The sequence below is a fragment of the Plectropomus leopardus genome, chromosome 14 (genome assembly GCF_026936395.1).
Source record: "Plectropomus leopardus strain MGB_pleo_1.0 chromosome 14, ASM2693639v1, whole genome shotgun sequence".
In the NCBI taxonomy this organism is placed as follows: Eukaryota; Metazoa; Chordata; class Actinopteri; order Perciformes; family Serranidae; genus Plectropomus; species Plectropomus leopardus.
The window spans coordinates 5,190,375-5,209,782 of NC_142189.1; the positions used below are offsets into that span (position 1 = coordinate 5,190,375).

General features: G+C 40.2%; 1 protein-coding gene across 2 annotated transcripts in view; it reads left to right on the forward strand.

Moving 5' to 3' along the window:
- LOC121953244 (protein jagged-2-like) overlaps positions 1-19,408 on the forward strand; it is a 107,645-nt gene that overhangs the window by 49,030 nt on the left and 39,207 nt on the right. For both annotated transcript variants that reach the window (XM_042500225.2, XM_088087528.1), the window contains exons 7-8: positions 10,734-10,791; positions 18,836-19,090. In XM_042500225.2, the coding sequence (XP_042356159.2) occupies positions 10,734-10,791; positions 18,836-19,090 (313 nt within the window). The remainder of the gene's footprint in view (positions 1-10,733; positions 10,792-18,835; positions 19,091-19,408) is intronic.

A 19,408-nucleotide genomic window follows, 5' to 3' on the forward strand; every position in this document is an offset into this window, starting at 1 on the left:
ACATTTAAAGCTCATGTATGTAGGATTTAAGGGCATCTAGCTTTGCTGCCTTCTCCCGAGAAAAAGAGGAGGACTCGCTCTTTAGCAGATGTAAACGGCTCATTTTAAGGGAACAAAAACACAAAGACACTTCGTTTCAAGTGGTTATAATCTAAAAAAATATTATATACAATTTCTGCCAATAGATGGCCTTATGTCCTGCACACTGGACCTTTAACATTGATGCTCCGCTTTGTGCCTGTTTTTATCTTGACACCTGTGCTGCTGTTGCCTCCTTTTGCTGCAAGTTTCTGTTCAAAAGGTCTTCAGTCCTCTGCAGAATTACATATACTCAAGAGCCACTGTGCTGCACACACATTTACACACATCCATGTCGTTTCAATCATAAAATGTCAACGGCTCAGCCAGGTTTTTGAAAACCCACTAAATCAGTGAGTCACTGTGGACTTGTACGGTCATGCTTGGTTTGAATTTGTCTCTCCATCTCTCTCTCTCACTCTCTCTTTCTCTGGTCTTTTCTTCCACTTCACTCTGTTTACAGCCCGTTATCGAATCAGTAGCTGCAGCCAAGCATCTGAACTGGTCACAGACTCGTTCCCAGTATTACACGAGTTAGTAGGAAATCTGTCAGACGGTCCACATTTTCACAACTGTTGTATAAAAAAAGGGCCTCATATATCTAGAAGACAGTTTTCACAGTCATTATGGGGACTACTTTGCAACAGTGAAGGCGGTGAGCTTTTTCTTAGAATTAATGCTGTAATGTGAAGCCTTTTTTATTGAATTTTGGCTTTTTCATGTAATTTTCTTGCTGCTCCAATTATTCTCCTTTCTGATAAGCGTGTGCTGACTGCCTGAGCCCTGCTGTCACTTTGCTATAAAGCACAGATGCTAGAATCAAAAGCATGTCACCTTTTGTGTTTTATGTGCCTCCAAGGAGACAATACATCCATAAATGCCTCCGAGTCTGAGATTACATGTTGGGAGATGAGTGATAAGTAGTTCTGGTTGTATTAGGAGGTAAAGTAGGAAAGGACAAGATGACATCTCTCCTCCTGCTTTGTGGCTGCAGTATACTGTGGTGTATACGCACAGTGGCTGGGGGAGTGTAACAGTGGGAGTGTGTGCAGCCAGAATCCCGGCGGCAGCATCTGATTACAGACGATTTGACAAGGAGGTAATAAAAATCTGAGCACAGTGTTGTACTCAGATTTTATCTCTGTATGTGCTGTGACTTACTGAGATCAGCGGGCTTTGTTTGAAGTCTTTGGCACCTAAATTTGATAAAGAACAGACTGAAATTGTGGAAACAAGCCCCATGTAGAGTGGGAATACTCCCATCATGAGTTAGAGAAACATCACCTTTATCTTACTGCGTTTAGCCTTGAAGGAGTCATTTTTCTTTTCAAGTGTACGACTGAGCCAGAGGGCTAACTAATGGATTTAAGGCGGTGTTTTCACACAGTACCTCCTTTACCGAACATACATCGATTTACTATAAAAGATTCTCAGAATTCCTCTCCGTCGTTGGAGGAGCCGGCGTAACCTGGAGCGACAGAAATAGCTTTTCATGCGTTTGGTGTGGGAAAAGTGAATTGGGTCATTTTCCCATTCTGCAGCTGAGTATAAAGACCTGATTAGATTAGCTTTGATTAGATTTGCTGTCTGAACGAGGCCTCCTGGGGGAGGGTTGGTGCGGTGGGGCCTCCTTAGAGAGACGAGGTGGTGCTGGTGGTGGTGGCGGCGGCGGGTGGAGGAGGCGGAGGGGCAGTGGGCTTGTTCTGTTAATAATGTGCTAAATTAACCATCCCAGCTCCTCTCTGCCGGGAGCGACATGTTTTATTCATGTCAATAGACTAACAGGTGTGACGTGACAGGTGTTGCTGCTGCTTTTTTTTTTTTCATCTCTGATCACAACTCGAGAAAAGTTGTTAATTGGGTCTCAGGATTTTTTTTTTCTTTTTTACCATTAACGATTCCCTGCTGCTGTGAATTTCAACTAAAGGAATATTCTCCTTTAGTCCACCACAAAGTGTAAGACCTGAGTGTTTTTGACTCTGTGCATCGTATCGATTGGTTTTTGACACCTCGACTTCTTGCAGTTGAAGTTTGAGTGTCTGTAGGTAATGCTGTTGTTGTTGTTAGTTGTTACGCCCACAAAAGAGCCACCAAACACATGATTATGAGCTTTAAAATATTGATTTTAGCAGAATCATTTCATACATGAGTGCATCTTAAAACTAGGTACAGGACAATGTAAAATTGTATCGTGGATTGTAATTAGGATTCCTGTGAATCCTTAAAAGGTTTTAATTGCTATTAAAATGTCTTTCAAAAGTCTTAAAAAGTCTTTCCTTCAATATTGGCTCTTGTAAAATTGGTCTGAATGTTAATTCCCAGTGGCATGTAAAAAGTCTTAGATCCTACTTGCCTTAAGTTGCAAGAATCCTAATTGCAATACAAAACACTAACAGGTAGTTTATAGTAGTTCATGTCCATTACCGGGATAATCATAAAGAAATGTCAAGCAGCATAAAAAGAGACTGCTGGGAAAACCAGTAATAAAAGAGGCGAGCCAGAGGTGACCATATCCGGGTGGAGCTGTGGAGGAGTCCGAGGTGGATCTGACTCTTAGACTTTTACAAACACTCACAGTGACATCACTCAGAGCGACCATGCTTTAATTATGTGTAACTTTTAATCTTAATAATTAATAATAATATGTAAACGGGTGAGTTACATAAAAAATTTAGCCCCCTATACAGTTGTCATGAATTAGCTCTAGAGACCAGGCTGTAAACATGTTTCTTTCTGCTGTAAAGTTTGGCGTTTTATCATAGAAGTTTATGTGAGGGGACTGTTTTGGAGTCAGCTTCAAGTGGCCAGTCAGTGAACTGTTTCCTGGTTTTTGGAGTTTGGAGTTTTGCCACTTGGCAAAAACAAGCTGCATACATACCAACTTAAAAAATGCAAAAGATCTTAATCAAGGATTGGCATATTTTATATTCAAAGGTATGATGCCATTTCAAATAGTTACAAACCCAGCCTTTTTTAACCCTGTAAGACCTGACTGATTGATCTGACTTCTTTCAAAAACATGGATGCAAAACTATGAGCAACTTAATAAGATGGCTCTGAGATGGCTCAAAATAAGCAGGATATTCGTTTAAAAAATGAAGAAACAAGAACATTACCTGAAAATAATCAAAAAAAGGAAGGTAAAAAACAAGAGAATGACCCACAAAATCCTGCAACTTTGAAAACAGATGTGTAGAGTTTTTTTTTAACATAATTTTAAATATATGTTTATATGTAATAATTATAAATGTCGTTTTTCTGGACTTTTTTTCAGGTAATTTTTACTGATTTCTTGCAATTTGCAGAACATTTCCTGCTAAGTTGCTCATTGCGTTTTTCCTCATTTTTTTTGAAAGAAATCACACCAATTTGTCCAGATTTCAAGGGTTAAATAGCCTGTGAAAGGCATCTGTACAGAAGAAAACTGATTTCGATCCAGGCTTTAAGGGGTTAAGACTGTTTTTAACGATGTTCAGTAAAACCAGATGTCTTATCTGTAATGAAAAAAAACAACTATTTGTCAGTTAAAACAAATATGTTTAGTTGATGTGATTGTTTTTTTGGTTTTTTTTTAGCATATTTTGATGATATTTTGGATCGTATAGGACAGGATAGTGTATCACAACCATTTTGGCCAGAAAAAACGTGACATTAAATTTTCATATTCACCCACGCCTACCCAAAACTACCAAATACGGTACACATACACACAGATGATGCACTGATCAGTTGAATAATCATTAGGTCTCTGTCACCTCCAAACTAAGACGTGTGTGTGTGTGTGTGTGTGTGTGTGTGTGTGTGTGTGTGTGTGTGTGTGTGTGTGTGTGTGTGTGTTTTCCATACGGAGAGTTATCAGCTGAATCTGCAGCTCGCCTCAGCTGCTCGAGGATCCTCATGACAGAAACTTTGAAATCTGTCCATGTCAGCGCTGGTCCTCAAGGACGTCTCTGTAGACATCCAAAATTTATGACTGCAGGACTGCACATGTGGGCCGTATGCACCGACTACACGTGTGAACATTTCCGCTTATGTGTACAGCCATTGTAGTACAAATACTGAGTGTACTGATGTGAATGCCAGTGCTGCAGTTAACTATTATTCTCATTATAATACAGTAGCTAAATTTATTTTTTTAACCTAATCACATGGTAATTTGATTATTTCTCACAATAATATTCATGAAATGACTGAAATTATTTAATTTGGTTTAATCATCAAGTATATCTTTATTAATGTGATATGGTCTGTTCCCAGCGGTAAGTTGTTTTTTTAATTTTTTAAATGTGATTTATTATCCGAGGGAGTGTTTGATTTGTATTTAAGTGGTTTTTATTGTGGTTAAATTTGCCTCATCAGTCATTGCTTCATGTCTAGTAGTTCCCCAAATCATGAAGAAGTGATTTGTTTGCCTCTTCATGACTGCCACACCCAATTTAGCGGCCACCATCTGACAAAAAAAAAGAAAACACTGCACGTTTTAGGCCAGTCACGATGCTCCAGAGTCAAATATAGAGTTTTTTTACTGACAGTAAATCAAGAAATAAAGTGAAAGTGACTCAGAAGTGTCGTAGCAGCAGCAGTTCTGGAGAATAAATCTGATTAGCATGTTTTGAAATCACATTTCACAGAGCAGCTCTAGACTGTACAGTATATCCTCAGTAGAGCTGTGTGTAGCTGGCGGCTGTTCCTGCCGCGCTGGAGCCGTAATTTATTCATTGAACAGGTGAAGGCGGCGAGGAGTGGGCTGGTTTCTCCTCGCCTAATGAAAACTCAAATCCCTCTGACTCCTGTAAATTGGTTAGGAGGTGTCAAGTGTCTTCCAACACGTCCCCACCCTCCCCACCCCTCCCACATATCATACACACACACTTAAAGTGCACACACACACACACACACACACACACACACACGCACGCACATGCACACAGTGACAGAGTCGACTCATAAGGTCGTCTCGCTGCAGACAGCAGGGACGTGACACTTTGATCCTCCAGCTCCTGTCCTTCAAGGACACACATACTTCACGCACACTTTAGTCACACACGCTCAAAAATGTATACACACACACACACGATACACACACTGGTGTCAGGCTGCTCTGAGGCCGTGGGACAGCCCCATCTGTCTGAGAGCCAGCGGCGGTGACATTTAAAATTGATTACAAAGGGAAAGATTGATTATGATAATGTCCACTTATTTTCACTCATTATGGAGTTAGTGCTGCTCACTGGGCTCATTAATCACTGCGCTGTCAGAGCAGCCTCAGTCTGAGGTCATGGTTTTTGGGTTAGTAGTGATTGGAACTACTCTGAGCTAAATTTTCAGAGTCTTTTCTAACTGGTAATAAGCATACAAACCTGTAACATCGCCCTCAACCTGCTTAACTGACCAATCATGAGTCTCACGTCCTCTGTCATCGCTCCAGTTGATACGTGTCATGTGATCGGGAACAGACACCCCGCTTACACTCAGTTTGAGAACCACCTGATGAGATTCACTTGATGTTGTGATCAATTATCAGCTCCACAGGGCACATCATCACATCTGTTATTGCAAAAGAGCTTCCCTTGACATATCGTTACACCCTACAGCTGCATTTTTTAGTTTTATAAAATCGTTTTAAGTTAAAGTCTGCAGGCATATTGCACAAGTCAGTTTTTCAGACTAAACATTGTCATGGTAACATCTAGTAGACTGACAGGAATAATTCAAAGCGTCAAAGCTTTAATTGCTGACATGATAATCGACGTCCAAATCAGTATTTGAATACTTACATTTCTGTTTTGTTTTCTTCATCACTAAAATGGTGGAGGAATTTGAAAGAAGGTGGCAAATGTCAGACACGAATGAGGCTAGTTGTCTCAGCGTGGCCATTGTCTTTGTGTGTGTGTGCGTCCCTTTTTTATCATTCTGTGTCCCCTCTCTGAATTCAGACTTTTTTGGGGGGTCTGTGAAAGCAGCACGACACTCTTCACAAGTTCATTTTTTTGTTCCTTAGCAAAGGGGTAGGTGATATATTGAATATACTTGACGTGCCGCTGCTTGTTCCACGAGACATATATAAAATGACAATATAAAATGACTATATTGCAAACATAGAGTATGAAATGTCACATTTTTTTAAAAGCCACCAGGGTTTTCGGCTCCAAAAAAAGAAAATCTCTGTGGCAGCAGATGTTTTAGTTGTAGCTGGTAGATAAGCAGGGAGATCTGGGCACTTTAACCACAGTTTATCTACACAAACTACCCACATTGTTTTGATACAATCTGGCTGAAAATCTGGAAAATCTTAAATATTTCAAGCAGTTGCTTTTATAGTGCATAGAGGAAAAGTTTCACAGCCACCACAGCGCCCCTATCATGTCGTATTGTAGTGATGTAACTGCTCACTCTGGCTGCCTCTGTCTCTTGGTGATGGTGTAATACGCTCTTACACTCTCAGGAGGGAAAGATGGTAAAACACGAGATTATAAAATGCTCCCGTCTCTCTCTGGAGGTTGCATGAAATTACGCGACGCCACCAGGCTCACGAAACTTCTCAGAAATATTCACTGGAAACATTTTTCCTACATTTGATTTTGTTGTGAATTCACCAGCTGTGCCTCAGATTGGTCCAGCTTTGTATCAGCAACATTTCAAACTATCTGAATCAGTGGGGTCGATGAGGAAACGAGGGGAAGAGGATACAGGACAGGGGGTCTTGATTTGCTCCATGTTCAGGTCTTTGTTAAGATGCTGAAGAGTTGGGTTAGTGTCTGTCAGGTCAGCGGGTGGAAAGGAGAGCTCTGCCTGCTTTATATTTCTACAACTATTATGTTTTTATTACAGCTGCATAAATGTATTTTCTCATTTGTATTCATGAATTTCTTAGTTCCTCTCTGCTTCTTTGGTTTGTTTTTTAGCTTTGACATTTAGCGTCACATACAGCAGAACTGTCAGCACACCTTGTTCACTTTCCAGTGAGATCTTTGACAATATCTGTGTGCTATTATTGGTGAAATGCAAACAACAGTATGGGTATCATCATTACAATTACGGATGGAATCACCATTGCTTATACTTTTTCTGACATTTTATAGATTAAGCAATTAGCCTAAATTGAAAATAATCATTAGCTGCAGCTCTAATGACCATAAAGCTTTACACTTTGGGTTTCTTGTGGACAAGTCCTGCTGTTTCAGGCATCTGTCTCTGCAGTTTTTTTAACAAGTGAATGCTAATACTAATTTGAATATAAAGCTCCAGACTAACTTTTTCCACCAGTAGCACTGGTGCTTTTTATTAAATCGACATGCAAGGCATTTATATTTTTTCCATCTTAACAGTTTTACTGATAAATGAGTTGGTAAGAAATAAACACTTTTCAGATTTACCAGAAAAATACATTTGGCTGTTTTATTTTAAAGGGAAAAGTCACAAAGTCTTAGCTGCTTAGCTCTGGCGTTTGCTGGGAATTGCCGCTGTTTACACCTCAGGTATTTGGTAATGTAGCTATTTCTACTTTAATAGCTTTATTACTTACTTAAATTACTTTAATTTAACAATTTAATTTCAATTTTCCAAATTGATGATGTTTGATTTTCCATCTCTATGCAGTGAATTTCATTTGTCATCATTTTTACAGCAACGCAAATTGTAAATGTTTAAGTGATTCCCCTCATGATTAAGTGGAATTTCTTAATTTAAAAGGGGCAAAGGTAACATGTTTTATACTTCATGTAAATACATTCCAATCAATGTGACATCTATATATGTATTTTCTATATATACGCTGTGTTAAGACCTCATTTTGAGAGGTGGATGTAGTCACATGTGTATCTGTGGCCATTCCAATGCATTTACCATAGAAGTCAGAATATGGAGACACTCAAACTTTAGTGATCAGATGCTGCCTGTAGATTACTGAGAAACACGCAGGAACAAGATCTGTTCCAGTTCTGCTGACCGAGAATAAGACCGCAGTCTTCTCACTGTCACTCACATCTCCGTGGTCAAACCAGTGCAGTTTAAGTTAGAGACAGACAGGCAGAAAAGGGCCAATTCCTGGAGAGTGAAGCAGATGTAATGTTAGTAATGTGGCTTGTAAGGCAACACACACAAACACTCATATTCTCACTCCCTCCTGCTGTTTTATTTGATATGCGATGTTGATTTAAAAAACAAACAAACCAAAAATGAGGGCATACTTTGTAAATTGCTCTGGTGTTCCTAGTTAGAAAATTTAGTTGCACTGTCTCCAAAAATGGTCGCAAAATGGGACGACTAAATGGCTGGAGTCTGGAGCCCTGCAGCTCCAAACCGACTTGATGTGAACCCAAAAGCAACTACTAAATACTTGTAACAACATGGTCTCATATCTGACTCATGACTTTGTCCCTCCTGCTTCTTTTCTGTCTCTTCTTTTTGTGAACGACCCAAATCAGAGCACCATAAAACGACCTTTAAAGTGCCGTAAAACACTTCAGCTCTCTACCTTTTCGTTTCATGTTCCTGTCTTCTCTCTGTCTCTAATCTCTCCCAGCACCACTTTGTAACCTCCCCTGTAATCTTCCCTGCAGCCCTCACTCACTCTGAGTCAGACTTGGGTCATGGGAACTCACAGCTGCTCGTCCGGCCCCATGCAGTTGACAGACGGCGAGCTCCATTTCGGTTTGTTTGCTGATGCCCGTGAAAAAAAAGGAAAAAAATAGCCCCTGCACCTGAAACAATCCAGAGTTTGAGTTTGTTGCTGTGGGATGGCGGAGTCCTTCTCCTCTGGGAAGTAGGGCATAGTGTGCAGGCATGCTGCGCTTTTACACACAATATCCTCACAATACTCTGTCACTAAAGAGTATATGATGATGAATGTGATTGTAAGTATTGATATGCACAAAACAGAATAGGCTGCAGTAAACTTATTAGAACGGCAGCAGTGTGTCCTTTTGGGAGTTCATTCATGAATATGTTAACGTCTGTCACTGAAACAGACCTGCTGACAATAATCTGCTGAACTGCAAACTCACTCTAGCTCTATGATTTATGTACTAAAGTGTCTAACTGGTGGCCTTGAAGCTTTAAAGGTACAGGTTACCCAAAATCAAAAACACATGTTGTTCCTCATACCTGTGGTGCTATTTACTAGGGCTGGACCAAAATTTGGTTTCCCACGCATTAATTTATTTGTGGCGGCCTGCGACTAATCATCATTTGCCGCCACAACTAGATTTTTTGGAGCTGGTCTGTTCATTAGAAGCAGTAATGTAATATCTATTCAGTTTATTTATTGTACACTTGGGGCAGAGACACTGCAGCAGGCGCATTGAAAGTGAAACCTAACTGTCCATTCTGCAGGTGATGTGATCAGCAGATCAGTTATCCACCCAGCGAGTGTTAAGTGCTGCGGAGGAGGAAAAAAGTCACGAAACTCCACCTGCTGTATGCATTCAGGGACCACAAAACGACAGATTGTAGAGCAAGTCCACAGAATGATGTGATTCTACGATTATGATTAAAAAAACAAAGAAAAAATAATTACAAAATAATCGCCCCCTCATTGTCAGCTACCGTCACTGATGCGCTATCACTCCATGGGAAACATGGGCGGAGAGAAGGCAGACATTCATTTTTCATCACCATTCATCGTCATCATACCTGTAGGCAGTCTACAGGTAAGATGAATAATATTTTGACTTTTGGGTGAACTGTCCCTTTAAGAAAACCTCAGGCCAAAAGGGGTCCTTTGTGTTGAATACAAATACTCTATATTCCCCAGACAAATACGCAGTAGTTGTCATTTGCTTGCAGACATAGTTAAAAGTATAATATTAGTATAACTATACTATATATAATAGTATAAAAGTTTTCTTAGATTTTGATTTTAGATTTCCGAAAATTATAATACTTTCTTCTGACATTAGCTGAGACGATTTGTCACAAGAACCGCTGAACTCTTGATATCGATTCCATCCTCCCAAATGTCTCCCCTGCCACTTGAATTAAAAGGCACTCTGAGTCCTAACCAGATCCCCGTGGAGAAGGCAGGAAAACTGGATTTCCCCATCGGAAATCAATACATTACCACTCAAAGTGCCCTTGAGCAAGTCATCAAATCCCTGCTAGTTCCAGGGGCGCTGACCTCCCCGTGGAGCCGAGGAAAAGACGAACGTACGCCCTCTGGGATCAATACGCTACGATCGAGAGAATCAATCTCTGCCTGATCCAGAGGTGAAAAACCGGATTCAGGTTTGGGCTGTGAAACCACATTATCATAACAAAGCCGAGCTGTGTGGTGAAATATGAAAAACGTGTTCCAGGTGAATGTTTTGTTCCTCCGCAGACCTTTGGCGGCACTCGTTAACCAGCCCGGGGCACATGGAAGCTAATCAGTGACAGCAGTGTGGGAACAAGACGTTTCCCATCGTTATTCAGCTTTTATGCAGAATATGTGTGTGTGTTTGAGAGTGCTCATGTGTGTCTGTTTATGAGTGACGGCAGCTCGTATCTCAGTTTCTGTGTAAATGCCACATCAAGTGCACTCTGCGTCCTGAAGCAGACATATCTGACTTTCTGTGTGTGTGTGTGTGTGTGTGTGTGTGTGTGTGTGTGTGTGTGTGTGTTTCTGTATTAGCGTGCACTTTGATAACCTCTGCCCCCCCTCCCTCTCTGTGTTTCAGCGAGCGTACACTGTGATAGTGGAGGCGTGGGACAGGGACAACGGCACACACAGCAATGGTAAGGATCAGCCCTTTGTACTGGTTTTAACTCCTCTGAATCCTGAATCACTCTGTCCTTTTCTCCTGCCTTAAATTTGCTCAGATTTGTTTCTTTTTAACATATCATAGCTCTATTAACTCTAACTTTATTTCTCAGAAAAACATGAAAAAAAGACAATAAGTAGCCTAACAAGAAATTACCCCCCAAAATAACAAGAAATTAGTAAAAATTGAAGAGTAAATTGCCTGAAATTAGTACAAAAAGAAAAGCTAAAAAAAAGACAGGAAATGATCTAAAAAAAAAAAACAGCAACAAGATGAAAAATAATAAATATTAAATATACAGTTATGATAATTATGAATATAGTTTTCTTGATTATTTGATTATTTTTTTTCTTTCTTTTTTTTAAGCTGATTTTTGGGCCATTTTCTTGTCACATTTCTGGGAAAGTTTGATGCCAAGTTGCTGAGAAATCTAACCAATTTGTTCTCGTTTCAAAGTTTTAAATACTTGTGAAAAGCATCTGAACGCAGCATGCCAATCCAGGTTTCAAAGGGTTAAATGTCTTATTGCTGAGGTCACAGTATTTGTTTCATATTTTGGCTTGCTCGGCAGGTTTCTATGGCGTCCAGATAGGCTGCTTGTAATCTCAGGAGCACTCATATCTGATTATTCACTCAGCAAGAGACGATATGCTTTACCACTCTGTTCTGACTGTTATGATCGGCCTGATTTTATATTCTGAAACCTTTACAGCCGCAGCGGATTTGGTGAGCAGCCATTCGCTTGAAGAAGAATGAGAAACAGAAAGAAAAGTGAAAAGATCGCCAGCCTATTTCATATTTGAAACGCTTGCAGCAGGTTAACCGAAAAACACGTCATGTTTTTGGGTTGTTGCTCTGTGTGAGCATATCACTTTAATGTTGACATCTTATGGCCCGTCCACAAGTATATAGCTTTATTTGAAGCCAGATATATTTCGCTGCCATAAAAAAAAAAAAAAAAAAAAGAAAAAAAGGTCCACACAACTACTACTTTCCAGAATATCTCTGTCCACATAAGGGCACAAAAACAACTCCAAACGTTCGTTAACATAACCTTTCTTCCACAGCCGGACCTTTTGCACGAAACTGAAGTGATATTTTCAAAATGTTGATAAAACGAAAATGCTAGATGACCTCATTTTAATTAAGTGATGTTGTGCAACTTCCCTCACGATAACGCTCCAAGAAGCATGGCGATGTTCAAAACATTAGCAGGTTTATTTCTATTGCAGCCACCACACTAGCCGTCATTATTTCCAGTATAAGGTGATATAGGTGTGTTATGTTGTGATAATCGAACCGCAAGCCCCTTATACGTGGAAGCAGCCACGTATGAGGGTTTTCTGGGAGGTGATGGTCCACGATTTCACAGAGGAAATGTGGATTCAAAGTTTCTGGATGATCTGTACAACTTTCTCAGAGTTATGTGATGCAATAACAGCTCTTGTAGCTCCTGCTGCATCATGAGGGAACCAGTTTATACTGACAAGCACATAGCCATAAGATCATGTGACCTATAAAGTGAAAAAGTGTTTCACTTGCAGTTTTGCAAAATACGGCTTTTTCGAATCCCCTGAAATACCACCTCATGTGAGCGTTAAATTCTTTTTGTGATAAATGGGAGTTTTTTCACTACTGACATTTTCCCATTAGGCGTGTTTTATATTTACAGTTTCAATTTGTGCAATCTGAGTGTCAGTTGAAACCCGCCATGAAACCTGCAGCCATCCAGAAAGTCACCTGTGCGCTGATCTAACTTGTGACTGACAGGTATTTGTGCTCCTCCACCACCTTCTCCCCTTTTCTCACCCTCTTCAGGGTCACTCAGACTGTTTTTGGCACTCCTATATTAAGCCCGTGAGAGCATTGCATCGTTAAGCCATTAATTACAGACCACGGCGATCTTTTTTTGTCCCCCCCTGCTCTTTCCTCTGATGTCTGTCTCCTAATTAGCAACCCGACAGCTGTCCGGCTACCGCACGCCACTTTATTATCCTGAAACACTTTGACAGGCCGGCATCCAGACTGCCATGCCTCGGACGGGACGGCAGCTCTGCTAAAGTCTTTGCTTGCTCAGCCACCTGTAGATGTGTCCGCGTGGCGGCTGGAGGGATGCTTTATAAATCCTCATCGGGGCGCGGCTGGGAGGCAGTGACAGGCAGGCGTGAGGTGCTGACGTCTCGACCGCTGTGTCCCGTCTTGTAGACTGGGGCTGGGCATTTTCTCATTGCGTGATCACAAGTTTGATTCCTGAATCTGTCAGCGAGTCTGTCAGCAGCCAAGCGTCAAAGTGAAACATTACTTGATGCTTTAGAGCAAGTCATACTGGATCAGCTAAAAATACAAACATAATAGGCTAAATTCCTCTGTGAAAGTTTGTCTGTGCCGGTCAGGAGATTTAGGAGGTAGTCAGAAATTCAGTGTTATTATTTACTTCTCTATCTACTTTTATGTTTTTGGGATTTCCTACATTTTCGGGAATTACTTAAAAACGTCAGAGAGCAGGCATGAACCTGTTGCATTAGTGATACTGCAGCATAATTAGAGAGTGAGAGTTGTCATCTGTTATGATCCAGGTGTGCACAGGAATAAGAATCTCAGGATGCCCCGAAGTTTTGTTTTGCCCGAGAGCCCATTCCCCGTCCTCTGATAGTCTGCCAACACGATTCCCCTAAACGCTGCTGCATTTTCGTACTGTAACAGCTCATGGCACGGCAATTAATCTAGATTAAAGTTAGTAAAACCGGGTTTGACAGCGAGACCGCTCTGCACCTCAAGAACACTTTGGAAACTATTTTTGTTTTTTGAAACTGTTTTTTGTTTCCTTAAGTGTTTTGTACAATACACAACTACAGAGAGAGGATTGTCATTAGAGGTTCGGACAGGACTTGCACTGACACATTTAGTCCATTATTTTGGTTAATGGCAGAATATTCGCTTGATAACTAAATTGACAATTAATCATTTAGGTCATTCATTAAGAATAACCACCAGTCATTTGTGTAGTTTCAACCTTCTTGCAATGATTTGCAGCTTTTCTCAGTTATACCTTTCTAACTATTGATAAATCTGACTATTTTCTTGATGAATGGATTATTTATCAGGAAAATATCAGAAAAAACATGACATTTTTTAAATCCCATTAGTCAAATGAGTTTTAATTTATTACATTTACAATCAAAGACAGAAATTACAAATATTTACACTTGAGAAGCTAGAACCAGGATTTTTTTGTTTGCTTTAAAAATTAATTAAACAATTCATCAAAATTGTTCCTACCGATCGGTAATCAACCTTTTTTTTTTTTTTTGCATTTTAGCCTTTATTCGATAGGACAGATCAGAGTGAAAGGGGACAGAGGGAGTGGGGATGACATGCAGCAAAGGGCCTCGAGCGGGGGTCAAACCGTCGTGACAATGAGAATTAGTTTTAAATTTCTGATTATTGACTTCCCTGCACATAACGAGATTTAATCTTTCAACGGAGAAATGGTGCATTTAAGAATTGATATTCCCCATAGAAAATGCCTTTTTGGCCCCAGTACTGTCTGTGAGATCAGGACATCCTGTGAAGGAATAGTCTCCAAAACAAAAACAAAACAAAAAAAGGATGAGGTCATCACAATAATTACATAGATAATGAGATTACAGAGAGGTGGCTCCAGGTGAGGACCTGCAGGTGGTTTCAGTGTGTGTTTCTGGAGTGAACAGGTCTGGGCAGCAGCAGGTTGAGGAGGCCTCAGGAAAAAAATGGCTCTGTGAAGGCTGTTTACGCTTCAGGAAGCCCCCGCCTGCTCAAAACAAAACACAGAGGGCAGGAGAAAAGAGGACGGAGCTGTTGTTGACTCTGTGCATCGGTGGATTGTCGGCTGGCGTGCAGTTTCACCGGAGGGCAGAGATAGACCGATACTGGCATTGTGTCAGATACTGGAGATTCCCCCTCATCAGAAACCAGGAGTTTAAGTCTGGGGATATTCTTTATCTTTGTTTGTAATCAAATCAAATCACATAAAAAGACAAAAACAACTATATCTGCTGTTTCAGCTAACATTTCCAGGCCACTTAGTCTGCAAGGTGTCTCGGTTTTGTCAGGTGTTCCAGCTCCACTGTGAAATCCAAGTACTGGTGTGATGCAGGAAAGATCTTTAACAAGGTTTATTATGGAATACAAAAAAAACATACAGCAGGAAAAGTCCTTCCATTATCACATCTCGTCTGGTCTTCTACCAGCTTGAAGTCCTACTTCCTCACATAAAATGGTCAAACGGGATCCTATGAAATAAAGCCCTTAAAAAATGTATATTGTTCCACATTTACGCAGATTTCTTGTCATCCTTGTCGCACAGCCTCATCCTAATTTCTTTTGTCATTCGTATTAAACTGCCCGACAGCACCATAGCTGTAGTACGTAACTGGCATTCTAACAGAAATAATATAAGCATCAATGAAAATATAAACACAAATTTAGTCCAGTCTAACTGTTGGAAAAACTTGAATGCCATCCAGATGCCTAAAATACTCACTAGAGCACCACACATGGATTAATCCTCCGCTGAAAATAGTCCCACAGAAATGCCCCGTTTCTTCTGTTTCAGTAACATTAGATAAAAAACGACAGCAGCCACCAGTTTAGGAAATCAATAAGCCTCTGATTAAATGAAAACATCAAGGGTATCGGATAAGGTGTTGCTACCGAAACTCTGGCATTGTATTGGCAAGAAAAGTGCACATAAACTGCCCACTCTTGTGTCAGATACTGATTTATGTCACCGCAAACTGGCAACTTATAACTGTACATTATCGGAAAATTAAAGTGGCGCCCTGCTTATATAATGATCAACATTGACGCGAGCAAAATGAGGTAATTTGCATCTTTACTAAAGTGGAATGTGCACCGAGCTGCATGCAGCAATAAAAAGATTCATTATAATGTTTTGGCAATCCCAGGACAGCATTTCAAAGCCGATTAAGTGCAATTTCTTGTGCCGTATAATTTAAACTCCACCCAGCTGAAGCACCAAGCAGGTTAGAACAAATCCACAGACAGAAGAGAGGAACCGGTGGTCATTTCAGCCTCTTTTATCTGCTCTTATAAACATTTAATGGTAAAATGATAGAAGATTGGTTTGTTACAGTTGCTGTAGAAGTTTGTTTGAACCACCTGGAGGAGGATGCCTCCCAAAACAAAATAACCTCTTGACAACCATCGCTGAATCACTGCAGGTGTGAGAGTGATGCTGTGACGCTCTGCTGTAACATTGAGCAATGAAATGTGCACATGTGCACATGTATGAATTGAAAATCTGCTTAAAAGGACAAAATAAGACACAAAGGCAAAAAAGGAAAAAGAGAGTGAAAAAAGTAACTAAAAAATGATTTATTTTTTTTATCCTGGCTTTTTGGAAAAAAAATCTTCAGCGTTTGCAACATTTCTTACCAAGTTTTTTATTGCCGGTTCCCCCATGTTTATGAAAGAAAGGACATCAATTTGCTCAGGGCTCAGGGGATAAATTAATTGTAAAAGGTGACTGAAAAACATGGCTGTGGCCACCTCTTAGGTCTCTATGCAAAGAAATCCTCGTAGTTTTGTGTTTTGGTTTGTGTGATGAACATTTAACATTTTTGTCATTTTAAAGATGAAATTATTATTTTATTTACTAAAAATACAAAAAAGTACTGTGAGGTAGATCAATGAAAAATTGCTTCTAGCTAAGAATTAAGACTATTGCAATAAAAAAATTATATAATTGTTTGTGCAGAATGAAATTAAAACTGTGTATTGAAAATTGGCAAATACCAAAAACTGATTACTTTTTTTTTAATCAGTCAGTTTTACTTACTTTACTTTTTTTCAGTGTTCTTGCACACCTGCTTGTATTCGGACAACATTTAATACTTTAATGACATGGGTTTAAAAAAAAGAAAAAGGTTGGAAGTAAGTGCATGTATTTATGCAAATAAGAAACTAAAACACTATTTCAAATTTTAAGACTTTTTGTGGATCATTTAGAAACAAATGTGACGTTAATTCTCTCTAAAAACCTTGAGGTGAAGTAAAACAAAATCAACGGATACACTTTTACTGGCGGTGTGAAGACAGCCTTAAGTTCAGTTCAAAGATCACCGCTGTTACAAGCGACAAGCTGTAAAGAGGTCAAAGGTCAAAGCAAAAGTGCTACAACCCCCAAACTAAACACTCCAGTTACAAGCGGCTGAAAAAGTGTCTGTAAAAACCAGTACGCGCTTTGTTTCTAAACTGCATCTTCTCTTCACACAGACAATCATGCCACTCTCGACATGATCAGCTGCTCAGATCTGAAGCCCCTCGTTGTTTATATAAGCCGGTTTTTATATGGCCCACTCTCTGCTGCTCTCCCTAGTAACAACGGCCCCTCTTAGCGCGTCTCCTCCAGTACAGAGAGCTCATGATTGGTCTATATTTTTATATCTAATTGCTGGAGATGAACAGCAGTGAGTGAGTGCCTGGGTGTTTCAGGTGGTGGGTGTGGGACTGAAATCTGTGGCAGTGTGTTAGATCGCAGAGAGACTCAGTAAATCAGGACAACGTGGAAACTGAGTCTTTTTCCACAGTGTCAAACTTCAGCAGTCATGATGATGATATTAGTATATACAGAGGGATGAGTTTTACATTTCTCATAGATGATACACTGAAGGTTTTTGTCATGATGCCATTATGTTTTTAGGTGAAGAAAAACACAAAAACTTATTATTATTTTCAGTATTCTACAAAGTATATACAATAACTCTGCCTGCTTTATATATACATTTTATTATTATTATTATGATTATTATTATCAGAGCTGTGGATGTGTCTGCAGTAACACTGATTGTAACAGTGCACCTAAAGTGGAAATAGCAAGTTTTTTCTCCATATGCCAGATGTGGTAAAAATGACATCATCAGGTGGAAAATAAAAATGACAAATTCTGAGGCAAAAATAATACAATGCATGTTTTTAAGCTTTGATGGCTATGGGCTATTTGAATGGGTTTTAATTTAGCATGTTTTGCACTTAACACTATAAATGTAACAATTTTCTCTCCACTGTGTATTTTAGACTTATTGTAGGAGCTGAGCTGGAAATTCCAACATCAAACAAAAATACACAATCTTGTTAAAATGTATGCCGTATGCACGAACACATCCAAAATTCCCCAAAAAACTGAAGAATGAATAGAGTGTAAAATGCGCCAAACAGTCCCTAAGGGTTAAACCATAAACTCTGGCTGTGTTTGGCGCTCTGCTTAACCCGCTGAGGAGAGCAACACTGTGAGCAGTGAGGATGAGCTCTTCCCTCCAGCTCTGTCTCATCCAGGTCACACGCTGCTCCGCAAACCACGGCGGCAAAGCCTGCGGGGTCACGCTTCTTCTGTTCCTTGAGAACAAGCTAAAGGGTCTTTCCTATGTCGCCCTTCCTCGTCAGTTCCACGTCTCTTATTATTTCCGGCCTGGCTCCGATGGAGTCGGGGCTGGATATCCTGAGAGGGAGAAGCGCTGGGAGGAGGAGGAGGAGGCGGGAGGGCAGAAAAGCATTTCACCAAGCAGGAAAAGTGAAAAAGCATTTAGGTTATCAAGCCCTCGCAGACCTCGCTTCTACACCCTCTGTTTGTGCTCGCTTCATTTTCCTATTCTTTCCCCCTTTTTCCTCTTCTCTTTTTTCTTCTTCCACATTCTTGGTGGCACAGAGAGCTTTGAGCGGAGGTTACACCTTCCCTCTGATGTGTGCTAACAACAGGCATTCTTCGAAGTCTCATGCTCTCTCTTATCTCGCTAAACACCGGGTTGTTGGGTCAAATCCCATCCCTGGAGCCAGCCCTGCTCCTTGGAATGTCATTCAGAATTTTTGTTGTTTAGACTTTCCTATCTAACTGACCCAAATTCTTGACCCATTGTTTTGAGTTTTTTTCCATACTGCTAAAAAAGTAGTCGATTACTCAGTCGTAAAGAATTCATCAGCGTCGCTGTTTTAACACTGATCTGTTTGTCTTTTTTGTCCAGATGATGAGCTGCTGATCGAACGCAGCATCCACAAAGGGATGATCAACCCCGGAGAGGAGAAGCAGACGGTGGAGTATAAGAGCTCGATCGCCAGGCTCGAGTACACCATCCGCGTACGCTGTGATGAAAACTACTACGGCAGCAAGTGCAACAAAGTGTGCCGTCCACGTGATGACTACTTTGGCCATTATGTGTGTGACCAGTTGGGAAACAGAGGCTGCATGGAGGGCTGGACAGGGCCGGACTGCAAAATAGGTACAGCAAAGACATCATTCACACTGTGAACCAGGGCTGAAACTCACGATTTGTTTCCTTATTGACAAATATCCTGACTATTTTTATGATTAATTAATCATCAGTCTATAAAACGCCAAAAAATTATGAGAATGCTTATTGCAGTTTCCCAGAAACCAAAGTGATAATTTCAAATATGCTTCTTTTGTCTAAAACACAAAGACTCTTCACTTACTATCATAAATGACAAAGAAAAGCAGCAAATCTTGTATTTTAAAAGCTGGAACCAACAAGTGTTTGACATTTTTCCTTGAAAAATAATTTAAAATATTGACTTTC